Below are 21,460 nucleotides of genomic sequence, written 5' to 3'. Positions count from 1 at the left end.
CTATTCTTCTCCACCAGAAATCAAACCAAACAATCTGCCATAAAACCCATACTGTACTATAGGTACATAATGGACATTTCTCACTCAACTCATACTAGTGATAAGGTTAAATTGTAAGTGGAGGAAACAAAGAGAGGGCATACATAGTTCAATTGTGGCATGCTGGATGTCCATGTCACTTCAAAAGGTGGCATCAGGGGATGAGAGCTGCATTGACACAAGAGCTCAGTCACCACTTGAAAAGAGGACCGATAAGAAGTCACAAAGAAAATTTAATGTAAATTCTACTTTGGCCTTTTTCATGCTTAAACTAGCCAACCCCTCTGTTTTTCTTTGTCCTATCAAAATGACAGGTGCAATAATATACTGCACACTATATTGCATTAAGTATGTTACTGACATTACAGTACACCTTTATATAAATATTTTATTCAATATGTTGTATATGTGTATACAACAAACACAAACTGTATAGTGTAGACAAACTCGTTGCATATATGTATGTAAAATTAGCGGTACATACCAACAGTTCTTGATAGACATAGCCTACTACATGCAGTTCATCAATGCCATCCTCTCCCCATGCAACAGATGGGACAACGTACAAAAAGAAGAGGTTGAGAACAGAAGCACAGGTAACAAAGAAACTAAGTTTGGTAGAATATTCTTGTAACGCATCTGAAGAGGTGGGGAGGGGGGGGGGCAAAAGCAAAGAAGTGACAGCTGTCGGGATCAGGAGACGACATCACACACGACCCGTATACAAGAGAAATGAGGAGACAAACAAACAAACAACCAAAAAAAAACAAACAAACGGTGGTTACAGAGATCCAAACAGAGATGTACATTTACACACCGGTCATTTACAAAAATAAAGTCAGCCTCGGAGGAGCCAGTTAACTGGACTGCAGGGCTGGAGCAGCAGCCAGCCCAGCATGTAGAGTTTGTAAGAGTGGAGGGTGATTGGCTGTAATGGGGACAGAACATCAGCCCCAAATACAACAACAGTGGTTTCCAGCTCCTGTGTGTATAGTACGCCATTTTTGTTATAGCATAAACAGCTTTGTACAGAGAAAATATTGAAGGCTAACTAATGTGCTTCGATAATGGTCATGTGTAATCCCAATAAACTCAGAAAATTATATTCACCAAATCAATTTCTTAATATAGTTGCAGTTTTAGCAGCATACAGCAGCAACAATCTACTTAATAGTCTAAATCTTATCTAACAAAACTATTAGGAAAAATCATTAAAGCAAGACAAACGCTATAAACTGATTGATCAGATCAGATAGAACTTTGATAAACTGCTAACAGTCATGATGAAAATGCAAACAGAAAGTGCAGTGGGTTACCTTCAGAGTAGCTGTGAGTGTGCCGTAGCCTACAACATGCCCATTCAACTCCCAAACCAAGCTTCAGTGTTCTTCAGCTTACACAGAGTGAAGAACTTTTCCTATACACCTTTTTCTTCATAGAAAATACATGCATGTGATTAATTCAAGGTATACGAACTTCTCCAAAATGACATCAAGTCAAGACCTTTGGGGGGGTCACGCAAAGGTCTGAGCAGGGTTGATTCTTTCAGACAGAACAAATGCTATCACAGTGAAAGCTTCGATGGATTTAATCAGAGAGAAAATCAGATTTGTTTTCTTTTCTTTTTTTTCTTTTTTTTCTTTTGAAGAATCAGTTCTTCTGGGATGAAAAAAGACTTTGGTCATTTCAGAATGAATAGATCTGAGTGTGATTTTTCGATGGATTATGCTACGTGTCCTCTACATGGATGTATCGGGTGGGTGAGGCACCTTTGGCCCAGTGGGGACTGGGAACCTGTTTTTGCATGCCGGGAATCAAGGTCCAAACAGGCACGTGATAGGCCAAGATGATCAGTACTGGACTCTGCATGCTGAGCTAGGAGACAAATCCTCTCATAATAATAATAATAATAATAATAATAATAATAATAATAATAATAATAGTAATAATAATAATCATAATAATAATAATAATGATAATAATAATAATAATATCTAGTCATTTAAAAAGTTATGATTTTTAATAGTCATTTTCCCTAAGTTTTATACAGTGAAAATGTTACAATATAAGCCATCTCTTGTATAACTGCTGCAAGAAGAGAGAACACAATATTAACCTTGCCCATGCTTTAGTTTGCTGAACCAAATAGGGATGCAGCCAGTATAAATGTCGCCTACTGGTTTTCAGCCATGTTGTTTTCTGGCTTTAAGTAGACGCTGCCATAAAATGGCTGCCAGTGCTGCAGTTATAGACCATCTGGGTCAAAGCCACAAGCCTTGCCTCGTAGTCCAAAGAAGTCAGCGAGTAAGGGACAAAGGCCTACAAGGCCTAGAGATATTCCTAGAGCCCACGCTCTGAAATAAGATTAAAGAAAAATAGACTTCAGGTTTCTATTTACCAGAGAAGGCGGACTGAACCGCTGGTGGGACTTAGATAGTGATATGTATACACCATTCCTTACAGCGCTTTCCCACCCACACGCACATCTGTTTATAAATGTGTGTGTGTGTGTGTGTTTGTATGTGTGTAGGGAGCTCCTCGCATTGATTGCAGTGGCGGTAATTAGCACTTCATCAACTGTGATTGCAGGAGCTATCTGCCAGCCTCCAGTGTGTTTTTATCGGCCGTAAAAAGCAACATCTCTGATTTTCCCCACAAACTTTGTGTGTGTGTCTGTATGTGTGTGTGTGCATGTCGTAGGCAAGATGAAAATTTGAATTTTTTTTATATATATATATATGTTTGTTTTTGCCACATCTGTGTGAATGTGTTTCTTAGAAAATCACACAACTCCCTTGCAAAATGTTTTTATCTTTTCTAGGTTACTTGACAAAGAGAAAAGTGTGTGACTAGAGATAGAAAGAGAGGGAGAGGGGAACATACTCGTAAAAAATAGAGGACGACAGTCCAAATATTTACTCTATCTATACAGTCTCTATCCCAGAACATAGCTGGTGAACTGTGGTATAGAAAATAGATCTGAAGGTACACAGACTCATTCTGCAACAGGGCATTATAGAGGGGGAGGGGGGGTTTCTTGGATGAACCGTCAGCAAGCAAAGTACCACGAGTGTGGTGGTTGTGAAACACGTGTTATTCACATGAATTCTCACAGTTTCAGAGGAATCTAAAGGCATTCCATGATCAGAGGTCCTCTTCCCTCCTGTGCTGGAGAAACTCAGCCGCCTCAGAATCCATCCACCCATGTTGAGACCGCTGGAGAAAGGGAGGACAAGGCGGAGAAAGAAGAGGACGAGCAAGAGAAGAAAGGGAGGGAGGTTTGCCTGGATCTGATCCACAGAAGAAAGAGGGTCGGGAGTCTTGTGGGGAAAAGCCCTGCCTCCGTCACGTCCCCCCCCCCTCCACACACACACACACACACACTGGGCACTGGTCAGGTGTGGCTATGTGGTGGGCTTGTCGGGCTTGCTGACGGGTTTACCTCCGTTCATCACTGCTGGCTCACTTGTGCTTTTACTGGGAGGTACTGCCGCCTTGGGTACTGTCTCTCCAACATCATGCAACGATGGCTCTCTGTACATGGCAACTGCAGGAGCAGAAAACAAGAAAATAAAGCAGAGAGACAAGTATAAAAAAAATGTTAGCAAGAGCTTCTTTCCTGTACGTTTGACTTCACCTGTCTGAAAGTAATCATGCAGCATCTTTCCCCTTAACAATACTTGATGTTGCTTCCTTTATTCAAAAGTTCATATACAGACAAAATCCCTCAAAACCTCCACTGAAGACATCCTACAATTTACAGATGGAAAAAAAGCTGATAGATTTTTCAGCCACAGTCTTCATACTACCATCTTTCCTTTCCTGTCGGGGCTGATTGTAAATCTAAGCACGGGGTTTTTGACAAACAGCGAAAAGTGTTTCATTATCCCTCACTTTACAGCCACTACACTACAGCTGTATTACTGTCTTGACAGGACACTTCAACATGATTCCGTGTTTAAATAATAGGAAGCAATCAGGCTGGTGGTGGCTGACGAGAGTGATGGTGGCATCCACTGGACTATCAACATTTCATACTGCACTTACAGTACAGAGCTGTCTTGCCTCCTACACTGTATGCTAAAAGCAGAAAAATAATGAATTAGCACATAAATACAATAATATCTCAAACACATTGATCATAGTGGTACCATTACTCAGGGTAGGATCATGTCTTATTGTATGGGACATCTGTCCTGTCATGTAATAGGTGTAGTCATGCTTTTTATTGATTTATACCTCAAAATATCCAGATGTATTTACAGTATGTTTCCACCCAAAGGTTACGTTTTGCATTGCAAAAAGATAATGATCACCCTGGTTTAAAGTAAGTAACAGTGAGACTGTGCAGTAGTAAGGTCTTTTGCAACATTAACAGCTCAAAGACTGCTTCAGGTAACAGTATGTGAAGAGAAAATGAAGAAGAAATGCAAACGAGCTGTTGATTATGCCCCTTGAGTCCGTCTGAGAACAAAACAGAAAATCACAAGTGTTTACACTTAAGAATGTGTTTTTATATTGCAATTTTCTTGTATTATTGATTTTTTTTTTAGCTGAACTGCTCATCCAAACATTGAGTCATTAAAAAACAATCACTTACTGCTCGTGTAAACTGGCCTTACGGATAGTCTTAGCTTTATTTGCCCAAAATGTGAGGTCTCTATCTCTGAGAACTCTGTTGCCACCATAATACGATGGTAGGTACACAACATTCAGAGGTGTATATCTCAAAACCTTTACACATGAAATTGAAATTGTCAACATTTTACTTCATGATTTGGGTGATCTGACCCTTGAAAGGATAAGGCTGGTGATATTCAGTCTTTTTTTCATTGTCAACAAACTCCTTGAAAAGACCAAAACCGTGTTAGTCCGTCCATCTTCCATACCCTGTCTTTGGCATTCAACCCCAAGCCTACTGGTCTCTACAGAATAAATATGGATCATGAATATACACTTTCATTTTTTTAAAAAAAGGATAAATACATTTCTTAAACAGCTGGCCGCTGTAGTTTTTCACAAATATTTCTCATACAGGAGTAAACAGTGCATTTATTGAGGACTGTTTTCTGTGGTGGATTAATACACATTTGGTGCTCTAGTGAGTATTTACAGCAGAAAGACAATCTATGTGGGATTGATAAAGTGCCCATGTTTATCATAGTGAAGGAACATGTCAACCAGTCAAACAGTGCAGCTCACTGATGTGTTTTTTAATTCATTTTTCAAGTTTTTGGACAACAATGGAGGTCTATGGCACAGAGGAATATATCAGGCTTTGGGTACACAACAATAATTGATAGTAGGATCAATTCATTGTTGGATTTGACAATAAGAAAAATATAGAATATCACCCCACCTAAAATAAACAATGACTTTTTAAAATTTACTTTAAAAAAGGAGCTCTAGCAATTAGCCATGGCTGCCACGTCAGAACTAAATGCTTACTACAGTGCAGTCTGAAAAATGTTGTTATTAGATCTCATTTGAGTGTCTATTACATACCTTCTAATGGCTTGGGCAGGAAGTGAGCAGCTGGTTTTGTTTTTTTCACTCGGTTCCCCTTCATGGCTTGGCCCTCTTTATTGAGCCCGAGGAACCAAGCTCTCCCCGACTCCTGTTGTCTGTACAACATGGACGAGTAGATCACATAGTAGTTCTCAAACACCGACTCTTTGAACTTGCACTCTGCTGTAAAGAGTTCCTGCAAAGACAGACACACGGACCAGACAGAATGAAAGGACAAGGTTTTTTTATTTATTAAAAAACACTACACATGCCTATAATATATATTTGAGACCTTACAATGGACACAAATTAATAATTCAGGCTTCATATTGTGCAAAAATGAAACAGATGTCAGATGAATTATTCATATTTGAACTTATACAGAGGTCACCAGGACAAATGCCATCTTTATTTTACACTCACAATATATAGAATAATGTTATGGCAGGCACAGAAACTGCCTCGCCAGGTGAAATGGACTTCATACTTCTACCTGTCATGAAAAGGACGAGCGCTGCAGAGTCTATCTCGCTCTACTCATGTCTGATTCAAGCCGAGCCTAATGACCTGCTCTGATGAAATGCAACTCTCATTCTCTCCTTGGCCTTAACCTTGACATCAGATGTAAGAGTGCTCGTTTACTCAATTAGCTCATGTTCCCAGCAGAAAGTATATATTGTTAGGCACTGACCCTAGCACCAGAAAAATCAGCATTTTTTCCCCCAGAAGTCCAGCTAGACACTCCTGGCTTGTTTCATTTTTTAAATTGGTAAAACCCAAAGGGGATCCTTCTATTATCAATGTGTCTATGACTGCCTTCTGAACTTTGTATGAATAATGATAGGGCTAATCAAGTGACTCCTCCATCCTCCATCCACACCTCAATCTGGCAATGACGAATGAATGCCGAGGCACCACATCTCTCTCTGCTGTTGCCCATTCATCTCCAACCAGAAGGGTAATAAAAAGCGTTTCCACATTGTCCGCCCTGCCAGGCTAAAAATAAAGGCATTCATCGTGGTGTATTAATCAAAGCACACTCATCACAATGGAGTTTCACCACATCTGTTGTGAGCAATCCACACTGAGCTGGCTCATAGAGCTACTGACAGTCTACATTAGAAATGGATATATCCTGTATCACAGTGGTTTCCAATGTCCAGGTCTGTGATCCTTCAGGAGATTCTTGAGGGACCTAAAATAAGCAGCAATTTTAATGCCAGGTGTAAATGGAGTCTAGGAACTGTAAATGTCTGTACAAACTTTCATGGCAATCCACCCAGTGGTTGTTAAGATATCTCAGTCTGGACCAAAGAGGTGAACTGACTGACCGACAACATCATCTCAAGAGCCTTGTCACCAGCATGGCAAAAACAAAAAAATTACATAATTTTAATACTCAATAACTCTTTTTTTCCCCTGCTCTCAGCAACATTTCCATTTTTCACCGGCCTTACATTTTCTCTTTTACTCTTTGTAAATCACAGGACATTATTTATGAGCTAAATGTTCAGTTTAGAACACAGGACACACCATGCCATGATTACGGTGTAATTAGCCCTTTGGTAAATTACTCCTGTCAGAGCTTATCCTCCAGACAGTATTCGGCTGAAAGCAGAGCTGAGCAGGAAGGAGTGGAGGGACACATGGGATGACCATAATGATCCTAAGAAGCATGTGGCTGTATTCTGAGTGTCCTCTCTACCCTTGATTGAGGACTCATGGGCATTTCTGAGTGGAAAGCACAAATGCATGATGCACAACATCAGCACCAACTGAGATGTCAAAAACTCGGGAGGAGCCGCTTTGATTCTGCACATCGCAATTACAGCGAGACGCAGTCAAATCTGTCAGTTCAGGCATTGAGAGGTCAGAGTGGTGATCTGTTATGTGAGATATGTGTCAGAAAATCCTACATTCTGACTTTGCTCGATCTGGCCGGCAATTACATTACACAAGGGACTCAACTTCAGACTATTCTAGCGGCAAATGTAGAGATTAAGATTATAACTATTAATGCTGCTTCCATAGAAGACCATGCTGACAGAGCAATCCATTGATAGACAGACACATTGCAGGCTGAAGCAAAAAAAAAACAAATGCAGCCTTACATGATAAAACCCTGAGCACGAAGCTCTCTGGCAGGTTTAATATCAAATAAATAAACATTCCCTCTGGACGATGCCCAGGCCCGACCCCACTGTTATTCATCTTGTCATGCATATTAGGATTTATTGTATCAGCAGCAAGCAGCAGTTTATCAAATGGCTGCTTATTATGTCCAAGTTGTCGCAAAGGGAGGGCTGTGTCCTGTCTGCCAGGACAGACAGGTGACAGAATAGGATATATTACACACTCTGCACTGCACATTCAACTTAATTGATGAATCAATATACAAAATCTCAAGAAAAGAAGGTGATTTATACTTAAAATGCACTTGGATAATCTCTAGCCAACAACACAGAACAAATGTCTTCATTGTGCTGCTTCAGTTGTTAAACCAAATAAACTTTGTCCTCTGAAAGAATGTTTAAACACGCTCTGTTCATGCTGAAGCTCTGTTGCTGAGCCGATTAGAAGGCAAACAGTTTTACCTTCATGGTTCCCTGAGTTGCTTCAATTAGGTAATTAATTCTACTTTTTTTCTCGTCAGGTGAGCTGCACCGCAGGTTGGTTGGCTGCTGTAATTAGACAGATCATTTCCATGCCGGTCCAGGTTTAGCCAAGCACTGATTACGTATACGGCACCTACAAAACAGCCTAGAGTATTAGTAATCAAACAAGCTGGTGCCAAGGCCATAATTGTGGCTAATCAAATGCCTTCACATAGATGCACAAAAAGTCTGTCTTTGTTTACAGAGGCAGAGCAAGCGGAGGTGGTTTGTTTATGGAGTTATGTTTGATGCTGAACAAAAGTGTGGCCCTGTCAGTCACCATAATCAGTTTGATTTGAAGATCAGAGCAGTGAAGGTAGCTGACTTAAGACACGTTGTTTGTTGCATTTTAAGTATGTCAAACGTCAATATCAAGCTGAATGCTTTTATCACATTCTTCCTTTGTGTGAAAGAGCTTTCTCTTTTCTCACAGCACCTTGTATGCAGTCAATAATTCTCCACACAGAAATTGTTGCTAATCTATATTACACGATCATTTCTTTGACTATAAGGTATGTGGACAGCCAAACATTACATCCATATATTATTGTTGAACATCTTCTTGAACTCGCACTGTACAAGAGTGTCATGTTGAAACAAGAGAGGCTTTGCCCAAACACACATGTGGAGGCACACTTGTATACTGTACCATTATTTGCATTAAAGCTGAACTAATCAATACTTTTACACAAGGATCAAATGACCGCATGTAATGTGAAAGGGGTCACTCAGCAGTCCCCACAGTTCCCAGGAAGCTTTTATTTTTTAGCCTTTTTCAGTTCATTGTTTCAGTTTTACAGTCCCCAACTTTATTATTTTGGCCTCCAAATTAATGATAATATTGCTCCATATCTCCTGGATGTGTATATAGGTTATGTTTGGCTGACTCGTTTGCCATAACAACTTAATAAGGTGATAATATGTCAATGTTTTGTTTACAGCTTGTACTGCTCCCCCCAAATGGCCAAAAAACCCCAACAACAACCTGTGATTACTGCCTTAATTTGAGCAAAGGATGAGAAAGTGAAAGTGAAGACTGAGGTGTCCACACACTTTGTGCCATGTGGAGCATGATGAACCACGAAGTAACATTTTATATGAATCTTCTTGTTACCCTTTTTAACCATTTTCTATCAGTGGAATGGCAAATATACCAGTGATATCGTCACTTTGATCATCAGCTTGTAAATTGAATTAAGATAAAACAACCACTGCTCCTTCCCTACACATCCTATTGTGCTTTTTTTGACAAACTTTTCCCCTGTCTGCATCGTTCGTTTTTTTGTTTTTTTTTTCTTGTTGTTCTTCTCCGAGCCCAGAACATGTAAATAGATTTGTTCTTGGGTTTCCATGGCAACACAGAGGGGCTCCAGGACAATATAGTGCTGTTGGAAGGTACTGGGCATCCCCCTCGTATCAATACATACAAAACAAGACAGATTGGATGCAATTTTAATGTACAGCTCAACACAGAGTATGACATTAATCTTATAACATCTACATGTCAAGTTATTTTTCCCTCCTATGTTTTATATTCTTGGGGATCAAATAGTTTAAAAAAAACTTCTATCCTGATATAACGTCACATACATCATTATCAAATGACCTGATTGTTATATAAGCCATTAAAAATGTGTTATGTTGTAATGTTGTCATATGATGAATTTCAAAGTCAAACCAGGGAGAAAAGATGTGTGACAGTATGACCTTCACATTGTGAGTTATTTGCAGTATAATTCTAGTCAACATCAGACTAATATATTGAACAAAAATGATGTGGGTGACATTGAAGGAGAAAAAAGGGAGAAGGAGACTGGGACACAGCACACACTTTCACACCAGTGGCAAATCAAATCATTTTTGAGGCACCAAATGGTTGATTTTCTTCCCCGTGCGATCTCCCCGCCTGGCGCTCCACATCAGTGGCTCCCTGGCCCATGATTGGCTATGCTCTGAATGGAAAGGCCATAATTGACCTTGGCCACAGACAGTGTGAGGGCTCAGCCCCGCATTATCAGCCCCAGTCACCAAGGCAAAAAGACAGGGACAGAGAGAAAAAGCTATATGAAGAGAAAAAAAAAGAGATTAGACTAAAAGAGAGAAAGGAGACTGGTTGAGGGGAAGGGGGAAATATAGGGAAGAATACAGTTTCTGCAAAAATAATAACAGATTAAAAAGAGGCAAATACAGACAGATGGAGAGAGTGGGAGTTTAAAATAAAACTCCCTGACAAAGACTGAATAGGCATTAAAAGACAAGAGAGCAAATAGACTCAGCCTAAAACAAACATCCTTTGGAAAAATCACAAAACGGGTCGTGATTGCCGAGCATGATCGCCTGAAAGTAGGTGAGAGGAGGCTCATACAGGAGGGGGGGGACACACATTAACATGCAGAGTGACTGTTCACTACCCCACTGTGGAAACGAAGAAATTGTTTATTAATGCTGCCAGCATAAAACCTATTAATTCATGGAAAAAGGTCAACCCCCAAAAAGCTGAGCTGCATTCACAATGCTATAAGACACTCTCATATGTATAAGAGTCACGTCGTTACTGTGTGCAGACAATGGGGGTTTCGGCAGACCTGTCTGATTATCAAACCCAGAGGAGGAAGAGGAGACAGGGGCTGAATGAGGCGAATCACCGGTAAACAGCTGGATGAATTGTGTACACAGATGTACAGTACAGTTTCAGTTTTTTTTTCTTTAATGATCTGAATACACATGACATAACTGGAAGCATTCATGTTCATAAAACATGAACATACATATAACAGGAAAAAATTGAAAAAAATGTCTGGCTTCACAGAGCTCGAGGCTCTGTTATTATTTACTTATTTATTATTACAGATAGGAAGGGAAATATAACATTTTGTATATAAAATATTAATCTGTAAATGTAGTAGATTAGAAATTAAAATGTAAGTATTCAAATTAAGTACCTCTTTTGAGAAAATTAATTTAGTTACTTTTCTTCGGCTGGTTCAATGATCAGTTCATGTATCAGGTAAGCAGAGGAAAAACAGGTCAATTATTGCATCCATGGCGATCATCAACATCCATAATACCAATGGTGGAGAGCAACAAAGTACATTTACTGAGGTATTCTGCTTATTTAGTTACAAGGTAATTGTATTCGCTTGAATATTTGCATTTTATGCAACTGTGTCCTTCACTTGTACAAGGTTTAGGTCTCTTCTATTTCAGAGGAAACATTGTACTTGTTATTCTACTGTGTGTATCTGGCAGCTTGTTACTGGTTATTTTGCTGATTACGAGCAGATCAAAAAATAAAATATGATGCATTATAATAGACTAAACTATCCAGCAAATTATGGCAATCCATTCAATAGTTGTTGAGAAATTTCACTTAAAACAAGAAACGTCAACCTCATGGTGGTGCTCGAGGAAGAGTGAGAGGATCACCAAAGTCAGTAGGATTCATCCTCTGGAGACCAAGAATGTCTCTACAATATGTCAGTGTATCCAATGTTTGAGATATTTCAGTCTGGACCAAAGGGAGGACTCAAAAAACTCAAATGTAGCAAGTAGCTTAGTATATGATGTTTTTGTTTTTTAAACTATTGCGTTATGGGTATTTCTTGATAGTGTTTTGTGTCATATACAGTTTTTCACTTCCCTCTGTACTCTATAGACATTTCCTTATTCGTTAAAGTAGACAGATCACTAAAAACACCCATCTCTGCAGCCATGTAGCAGTAAAGCAGCAGACTGCACTCAAAAGCCTTAATACCAATTTACTGGGTGAAATACGACAACCATTCCTATCAGACCATTTACATACAGTCACCTTAACATGCTGTTGTAATACTTGCTTTTCTAACTGAAGTGAGTAAAAAAGGGTTTATTCACTATGCTGTATACTTTTTTCCGAAAGGATGACAAAAGGCTCTGACACCTTTAAGGGGTTTGGTCACCCGAAGCACTTAAGTGTTCAATAAAGTTTCCCTGAAGGCAGACACCCTTTAACACTGACCCAGAACAGCTCCCCTGGCTCATTCTACACACACACACACGCGCACACACACCCCATGCTTTTGCAAAGAAGTGTTGCAATTCTCAGTGGGAGACGAACCTGTGGCATGCAACGTCAAATAAAGATTCAAGACAGGATCTGGGTTTTAAACATTTGATAAACGTGTCTTTCTTATGTGAAGGTTCCTGCTGGCCGAATAAGAGACTCTACAAATGCTTTGAGGTGAGTTCAAAGAAAAATGATTCACTGATGCTCTCCATAACACATACAGTACAACGCAAACTGCACTTAGGGCACTGACTGTTATCTGACTAAATAACGATGACATTTTCCACCTTAAATAGGATTTTTGGCAACCATCAAGTGAATCTGTGTTAAAATGTTGAAATTATTGACCACTTTAGCTTCTGCTATTTCCCCTTTAACGCTTTCCTTTTATTATTTTTGGAGCTGGGTTCTGATGGGTTTTAAAGCAATGAAGAAAGTAAACAAATACTGGCCTAAACCTGTTCAAAACAGCAGGCTTTATACTCAAGGTTCATTGGGGTCAGCCCAGACAACCACACACTGCCAAAAGCCTGGCCTTGAAACTGTAAAAAAATCATAAAATTTAGGAATAACTCATTGAATACCACAGTGAAGTGTGCAACAGAAAAAAATGCTTTGCTCATTATAAATAAAAAGAGAGCCTGCTGGGGAGAAAACACACAAACAAAGCGAATGCACCCACGTCTAGATCAGCGGGGTTTCAAGTACTTCTCGGTGTGTCTGTATCGTGTGTGTGTGTGTGTGTGTTTGTCCATTCTGCTACTGTTGCTCCGTAAATTGGTGCCAGATTGGTGTCAAGGCAGCCAGATTTTTGCTAGATTGGCTAGTCATCTCTTGTCAGGCAAGCCAGCAGTCTGCCCTGTGCAAGTCCATTATACGGCAGAGTCACAGTATGGTGTAAATACCGAAATAAAAATGCAAGAGGTGTCTGCAGGTATAGAGTTGTTTCTTCACTTTCTCTGTATGTGTTTCTGTCTCTGCTCTGTTTGTGTTGTTTACACCCTCAGGAACAGTGTCCCAGTTTTCTTTTACAGAGGAAGTGTATGTCCTCTCCTTGTAGATTCACTTGTCAGTGACTCGAACTCTTCCTACTTTGCACTTAAAACATTAAACTCATCTGAGCTCCCAACTGTAGTGAGCTTCATATATATTGTATAAATAAATTTCAGCATCTAAGGAGAGAGAGACTTGCATCTCTTTTGTTGTCGACGGTGGTGCCATTGATGCCGTTGCTGCGGTTTTAATGTCTGAATCAAATTTAATCGCAATCTATCCCATAGTTGTCGAGACACCAAAAACCATAAATGTCAACCTCTTGCTGGCACTTGTATTGTCACTGTAGGGTTATAAATGGTCCCTGCTTTCAAATATAACCTTGCATCTCATCACAGGATCATCTTATGGGCCAGGGATGTCCTGCTCTGCTGATCAATGAAATAATTCATAGCTGTCTTTAGAGTTAAAGTACTCTGCCTATTGTGCTCACATAGGCAAGAACTGAACTTTACTTGCAGCAGCATTTTAGTTTTGTAACTACAAATGAATCTCTTGTCTGGCTGAAGGATACAGGGCTCTATTTTCATACAAGCAGAGGAATGCAAATGCAGTTGTGATGCCATTTCTGTCAGACACAGCTGAATTTTTTTGCCCTTGCCTCTTTTTGGTAATTTTGTGGCATCAAACTGGCACCTTGCATTGAGTGGATACGACACAGAAGAGGTTGTTTATGCAGATAAAATGTAGTGCTGTGCAATTTTGGTATGCGTTTTGGCATGACATCGTGCCTTAACACAAATGCATGTCATGGTTTAACTGATGCCAGGCATGCTGTTACAGAGGGAGACCTTGAATGATTCAGGGGGCCCAAAACATAACAGAGGACTTGGAATATTGCAGGGATTATGATGTCTGGATTATGATTGATGGATTATGGGCTATTCTTGAGGGTTTGTCAGGGAGGCAAAAATTTTCATACAGTACCCTTTTGTTTATTGCACACATCCTACTTACATGTATTGTGTGTGTGTATGTGTGTGTGTGTGTGTCTGTGTGTGTGTGTGTGTGTCTGTGTGAAATCCAAACGTGATCCCTGTTACTACTCTTTGGAGCAGTTTCTAAATAAACTACCATACCCATAATCTTCGTAATGAAGGAACATGTCACCCAGTGCAGTGGTGTGGCTCACATGTTTTTAATAGTTTTTGGACAACAACAGAGCTCTATGGTGCAAAGGAATATGATACATTAGGATTTGGATACCCACACAATATTTGTAAGTAGGATGAGTTCATTGTTTGTTTGGGTCTCCACATGAGATTTGTTGACAATAAGAAAAATATAAAAAATCGCCAGCCTTATCCTTTAATGCACAACTCCATAGACCATTCACTCTGGATAGTCGGCACAATATATTTTGCCTTATAAACAGTATTATTACAGGTGGCCACAGCAACATGTGCTTATTGCCTGACTTAGTGCGTCAAGTTTATATGTAAATCTAGCCCAACAGATTACATCTGTCTGTGTTTCTCAGAGACATGTCAGAGGTTGTTGTGGATGATAGAAAATGGATACGAGAGGTTATCATGCATTGGCAATGGTTTTAGTGCAGTGCATAATCTGAATACTAGAGCATTATATAAACTATTTCTGCTGGCATTATGAAGACTCCATGAACACCAGGTATTATCACATAGCTACCACCACATAAAGGATATACATAAAGCCAGATGTTGATAGTTCACTGCAGCAAGTCTGTAGCCCTCAACAGCTAAATCTCAACAACTAGATTAAAGCTGTGATTTCTTCAAAGTGCCTGCTTTAATGTATAGTAGGATTGAGGGACTTGCTTACAGAGAATCCTGCTTTCCCTTTGGTATTTTTAAAATTTTACTGTAGTGGGGCCACTTTACAGTGTCCATCTCTCCTGAAACCTTGTTGACAAGCATCCAGAGCTGACCTAAGCGTCTGTGCATAAGAGGAAGACAGTAGAGGATTCCCCAACAGTCTGTCTCTCTCTGAGGATAAAATGTGGCATGGCTACAGCTGGAAGGTTGAGTGATTCAACCAGTCTGCCAGAAAGGAACCACAAAACCAACTGGCCTGCCCATCAGCTATTCAATCACAAGCCAAATCCTTTCAATCAAGATGTTAGTGAGTTTATTTTTGTTGTGGAAATGCCACACACTGAATTTAAACAAAATGGAATCCAAAGATACAAATATTCTCACTAAAGCCACTGATATTAATGTGGTAGCATCGCCCTGTATGGGCAGAACAACAAGCTGAAGCTCCCCATCAGCAGCCTGAATGAAGAATTCATGGTGTATTAGGGAGGTGCTGCAATACTAATAATCCTGTGAACCAAAAGCCTCTCAGTCTGGTATCAAGGTCAGAACAGGATGGAAGTGGAGGGCAGCAGAGACCGTGGATGTCACTGAGTTGTGGCTAAGGCACAGGGTGCTGGTGGACACAGTGTCTTGTGGAAGGGCTGGCCTAGGTAGCAGCAGAACACCTCACTATGACAAGTTGCAGGGGATTGATAAGAGATTGCCAATCCAGGATGACGTGTGAGCATCAGTTGAGGAGAAGCGGGCCAGCAGGATGGGTGGAATGAGGCAGCAGGGGGCCTGGACAAGATGGGAGCAAACAGCGGAGCACAATGTCTCATGGGCCAAGTTTTGGAAAGCCGAGCTCCATTGAATAAAATTCTTAATCAAGGCATTTTATGATGTTCTACCAAGCCCATCCAACTTGTTTTGTTGGGAGAAGGTGGAGTTACCAACTTGCCCCCTGTGCCTGAAGAGAGGGACCTTGGAGCACATCCTCAGCTGCTGTTTGAAAGCCCTAGGCGAGGGGCCTGGCGCAATAACCATATCATGAAGGCCATGGTGGACACAGTGTGATTAGCCACTGCAAGTGCCTCTGCCCAGTGAAGAAGACCTTTGCTGTCATCAGGACCGGGGAGAAGCTAACATCATCTGCCGGGACCACCTCCTCTGGTCTGCTAGCAACAGCACAAGACTGGGAGCTGAAAGTTGACCTGGGACACCAGACATGGTGCTGATCTTGGAAACCCTCAAGCAGCTCATTCTCTTGGAGCTCACCGTTCCCTGGGAGGACCACACTGAGGAGGTCAACAAGAGGAAGAGGGCCAAGTATGCTGAGCTAGTGGAAGAATGCCAAAGCAATGGGTGGTGAGCTAGGTGCGAATCCATTGAGGTGAGTCTGCAGGACCTACAAAATGTTGGGCATCACAGGGCCCTATAGGCAAAGGGCCATCAAGCTGGCCACTGAGGTAGCAGAAGTTGCATAAAGGTAGCTGTGGATCAGGAGAGGAGAATTGTGGGTGGGGTAGCACTACCTGGACACAACCTGAGGCTTGATCAACCCCGGCTGGGTCATCTAGGTGAGGGTGATTGTTGAAAGACCTGAAACAAGGTCAAACTGATGATGTGTTCAGGTGCATCACAAGATGTATGTCACAAGGTGGGTGCAACAGAGTTGAGTGGGGCTGCCATACTTGACCTGGGAAATATATCATGAATGCATATCATCTACAGCTCATCAAACTCGTACTGCACTGTCTGAAGCTCTTATGCACAATTCCAATACATGTAATCTGTCTCAATATCAAAGGGACCAAACACAATTGAGGAGGAGGAAAATACTAATCAATGCTTCAGCAATATCATCCCAGGACCACAGCTATATAAGTATATATTCACAATTTCAATTAATTTTTCATTTTCTTATCACACAGTGAAATGTTTCACTGATGGTCTTTAAGATAAGCACTGTCAGCATTTCCTCAAAGAGGTCAGTTTGATACCATTGACATCAGTTTTTAATGAACTTGTTGAAACTGACTTTAATAAGTCTTTTATTAAACATCAACTGTGAAATATTTGATAAAGACCAACCATTCAAACTATCAATAGTCTAACCAGGACTTCCATTTCTGTAGGATTGCCAGGATTACATGGCATGATTTACCATAAGACTTCAGTATGCTCACACTTGACTCATAAGATAACAAAGTGTTTCCAGTCTTATCAACAACCTCACCCAGTGATTCCAAGAAAACTCGATTTCTCAGAACTGCTCTTTATTGCATAAACACAAACACGCACAACATGTAGTTGCATGAGGCAAAACTCATTGTTTATCAGGGAAAACAGTGGCACTCAGCCAGGGGCTCATTAATATCCCCCCACATGTCTGGTGCTTTTCACCCTGCAACTCCGGAAAAGGAGACCAGCATTTGGTTCCACAGCCCGTGATGAATGTAAAGATGAGTCCATTTGCTGCCACTCAGATTTAGAAAGTCCCCATAAAGTTAGGCCCTTTGTTGAAAAATTTTTTGGAGGGGCCCTACAAAGGCAGAGAGCAGTAACTACAGAGACAGTGAGGTAGAAAAAAAAAGGTTTCTAGGGTGGCTTACAAACTGGTTAATAAACAGAAAAGTTATAATGTCTTCATTTTATGTCTTTCTGGGCAGATTATTTGACCACAAAAAGAAAATAATCATTGCCACAGAACCTACATAATACCTAAAAAATGCAGATATTGCATATTTACAACATGTGTTCTTTCAGCTTTGTTTATTTTTACTGCTTTAGTTAAGAAAATAAACTTAAATTTTGTTATTTAGAGTCCAAAGATTTTAGAAATTAGTTGTATCTCAGTTTTTCCAGGTGTCTGACTGTCCATATACTAATAATATTTACAATATAATATCATAAATTATTATTAATATAATAAATTTATTTACAATTTGATACATTTAAACATGTGATTGAAAGGTACTTTAAATACACCAAATCACATTAAGTCCATCAGAGTATAGAGCTGAGATGGTGGTTACTGCAAGTCTGCTAGGCCAGTTACCTTTAGCAGGACTTGGTGGGTTTGGTAATTGGATTTAGCTACTACCTCATTTACAGATGTGCCTGAAAATATTGGTACTCTTAATTTAATATCTTGTAGCACAGCCTTTGGAGGCTATAACTGCAGTCAAACCCTTTCTGTAACTCCGAATACAGTTTCTGCACTTAATACAAGAGGAACATTTCTGTGACAAGGTTTCAAAGTGCTGATATTCAACTGCTGATAAACTTCCTTTTCCTGTGGACTGTACATGTGTGTGTTTTCTAGTATGAACACTCTCTAGTGGAGGAGTGTGTGTGGATGTATCATATAATAACTTCCTCCGACCTGTTAACCTCTGCAGTGAAGCCGTGGTGTGTGCCAGAACCACAAGATCGTAGAACACAAATTTTTACGTGTACAGGTCAGAGCTATCTTTACATGAAGAGAGAGATACTATAGTAAATGCAATCTGTCTGCTTGACCTCATAATGATTATTTACAGTTTTACATGAGCTATGACACTAATGAATAATGCAAATCTTGAACAGATTATGTATTCCATATTTAACACACACAGTATACGCACTGAACTTGCAGTTTCCAGTGCTCCCACAGTAGCTGTTGTGTTGACTGGCTCACAGTGTGAATAGACACTTGGACAAAGAGGAGAGCGGCTTAGCTCAGATTTAAGAGAATGAATTTTCATGATTTACAACCTTTCTGTAAGAGCTCTTGCTGTATTGATTTTTAAAACTCCGGGGGTGAAGCTTGATAAAATGTTACTTTCATTTCATGGGTGGAATAGAAAAAGGAAGAAGGATTCTTGTGGAGGAAGAGAGAAGACTGTGGCTATTACACCTGCAGGCAGGCCAAACACCGAGAGCTTTTCTGTCTTTGCAAAAGAATCTCCATCCTTCTCACACACACAGACACACACACACCCTCACTTTGATCCAAGCAACTCAGAACAGCTTGAACAAAATTTGAACCTACAGCCTCCTGGGCATGACACAAAAGTCCTTCTGAGGTTTAAACCTATGAATTTCTTGAGCCGTAACACTCGAGAATTTTTCTTTATAAATCACTGCACGCTATTGAGCATCAAGGATAAATCAAAATCAGTGCGTACTCCATACCATTTTTACTGCAACTTTCCTAAGAAATGCAAGACTAAAGTATTTCTCACAGGCTCTTTATACTTAGCAACCGGAAATTTGATGTCTCAGTCCTGTGTCAGTGGAGGCAGGTCACCATTTTCAGCATATTTAAATGAATACAGATACATTGTTAGAACTTTCCCATCACTGCAAGCTTAACTGGACATAAAGCCTAAACTGTGATAACAGAATTAGAGTTACAAAACAGATATCTAAGGGGACTGTTTAATAGGAACCCTACCAATTTTACACATCAAAGTCTGTTTACAAGTCTGGGGGGGCACTACTGCATATGTGAAAGAAATTGTATAAAGACTTTTCTGACTCCAGAGGGAGCTATGCAAAATTTGATGCATTTCCTAAAGTGATGTCACTTGAGGCAGCGTTGCTTGAGGCTGAAGACTACAACTTTAAAAATGAAAAAATATCTGGGATTGTGGAGTTAGGAGGAAGTGAGGTAACCACACCTCTGTAGCCTCCTCATATCTGCTTGAGGCTCAAGGCTCAAGGCTGCATTAGCATGTGCCCATAACACGCCCAAATGAATGACCAAACTGTTGGTGGTCAAGTTGCTTTGTGGGTAAAGTAGGCGTCAGGTTTTGACAAGGAAGGAGAAGGTATAGAAAACTGTCCATCATGAGTCAGTGTTACAGGAGTGTGATGCAAAATCAATGGAGTACCCCTTTAAGTGCATCATCTGGCGTGAGCTTGCAAGTGGTACGCATCCTGTTACTGTTTGGATACTGAGCTCCTGAGGACTACTTGTTGCTTTGCAAGCCCTCAGACTGCTGCTGCTCATTTGTGGATTACACTGCTCTTGAGGCAACAAGCACAAGTGTGCCATTTGTATTTGCATGGTGCTTGACATTTACACAATGGGAAAGCAATTAGGACAGAACTAGGGTCATTAATACAGTGAACAGGCTAGACATGTTTGCTCTGATAGTCACTGCAATATGTAATCAATGATGCCATATGCATTCCTACATACAAAGACAAAAAAAGAAATGACAATAAAATAAAGAAAAATAAAGAAATCTTAATCTTAAAGATCCTTGCGCCTACTCTTCTTCTGTTTCGCCTTCATTTCTGCTGCTCAGTGGTGTAAACACACACTTACACAATAAAAATGTGTCTTTGTTTATCACTAGCAGTCTGAATCTAAGCAGTATAAAGGCCCATTCTTTGAACATGCATTTTTCAAGGGGTTTCAAAGGGAAACAGGACAATACAGGCAATTGAAACAAAGAGACACTAACAGAGGCTTATAATGCTGGGTGAGAATAAATAGTGGTGGTTGCCGATGCTAGTTCAAGGTAAAAGAAGCAGTTAAGATCTCAGGTAAAAAAAAAAAAAAAAGACGAAATAAATAAAAAATAAAACTATTAAAAGAAAACATATATAATAAGTCAATAAGTCATAGTCATCATGGATCAATGGTTTATGTCTGCAAACTGCTGATGTTTTAAAGATACTATATATGTGTTATATAATGTATTGTGTAAAACCTTAAAAAATATGTCTTTTCTAATGTCTTTCACAAGCAAATGAAACTAAGAACCCCACTTAAACTACGCAAACATCCTCAAGACATATACATACACAAAAACTAATGCACATGGTAGCTGCTAGGTGACGGGGCACTGAGGTGCATCCCAAACCATGATGGTGGTCACTGCTTATTAGACTTACAACCTACCAAGTCATTACTGTTCCCAAAAGTGTTTTTCGACTGTGTCTGGTTGGCAAACATCCTCGTTTTGCCAGTCTTATTAGATACATAGGTGAGTAAAGTAAATTTGACATCACTGAGCAAAGGGTGAGCGTTGCCAGAATGCTAATCAACTGTGAACTGTCTGCACAGGTGTTAATGTATAATTGTTGCAGTAATAGTTGCAGTTACCTTGTCCGATGATTTAGTGTGTGACAAAGAAAACAGGTTGGGAGAGAACAGGCGAGTCTGCATCAAAGCTTTTACTCCAGAAGCAAGTTAAATTTGATGAAATCTTACTATATGTTATATCTGCATATACTGAAATATGTACCCAGTGAAGAACCTTGCAGACCAGTAGGATATTGCAGGCAGAGCCATGCATCAGAACCTCATCAAGAACATTTGCTCACTGATACAATATTCTGCTTGTATTGGAGAGTGTAAGTTGTATGAAAGTATAATTTATTTCATA

The 21,460-nt window shown here is 40.0% G+C and overlaps 1 protein-coding gene across 7 annotated transcripts in view; it reads right to left on the bottom strand.

Annotated features, from left to right (window-relative positions):
* Positions 1-1,762: 1,762 nt before the first annotated feature.
* The window catches only part of fgf14 (fibroblast growth factor 14), a 129,689-nt gene continuing 109,991 nt past the window's right edge, over positions 1,763-21,460 (bottom strand). For all 7 annotated transcript variants that reach the window (XM_044365418.1, XM_044365423.1, XM_044365424.1 and 4 more), the window contains 2 exons: positions 5,545-5,743; positions 1,763-3,586 (listed from right to left, as the gene is read on the bottom strand). In XM_044365418.1, coding sequence (XP_044221353.1) covers positions 3,444-3,586; positions 5,545-5,743 — 342 coding nt within the window. In that variant the 3' untranslated portion in view covers positions 1,763-3,443. The remainder of the gene's footprint in view (positions 3,587-5,544; positions 5,744-21,460) is intronic.

Source organism: Thunnus albacares, chromosome 11 (assembly GCF_914725855.1).
Source record: "Thunnus albacares chromosome 11, fThuAlb1.1, whole genome shotgun sequence".
Lineage (NCBI taxonomy): Eukaryota > Metazoa > Chordata > Actinopteri > Scombriformes > Scombridae > Thunnus > Thunnus albacares.
The sequence above is the reverse complement of the archived record's forward strand: the minus strand, read 5'-3'. Positions and strand labels throughout refer to the sequence as shown.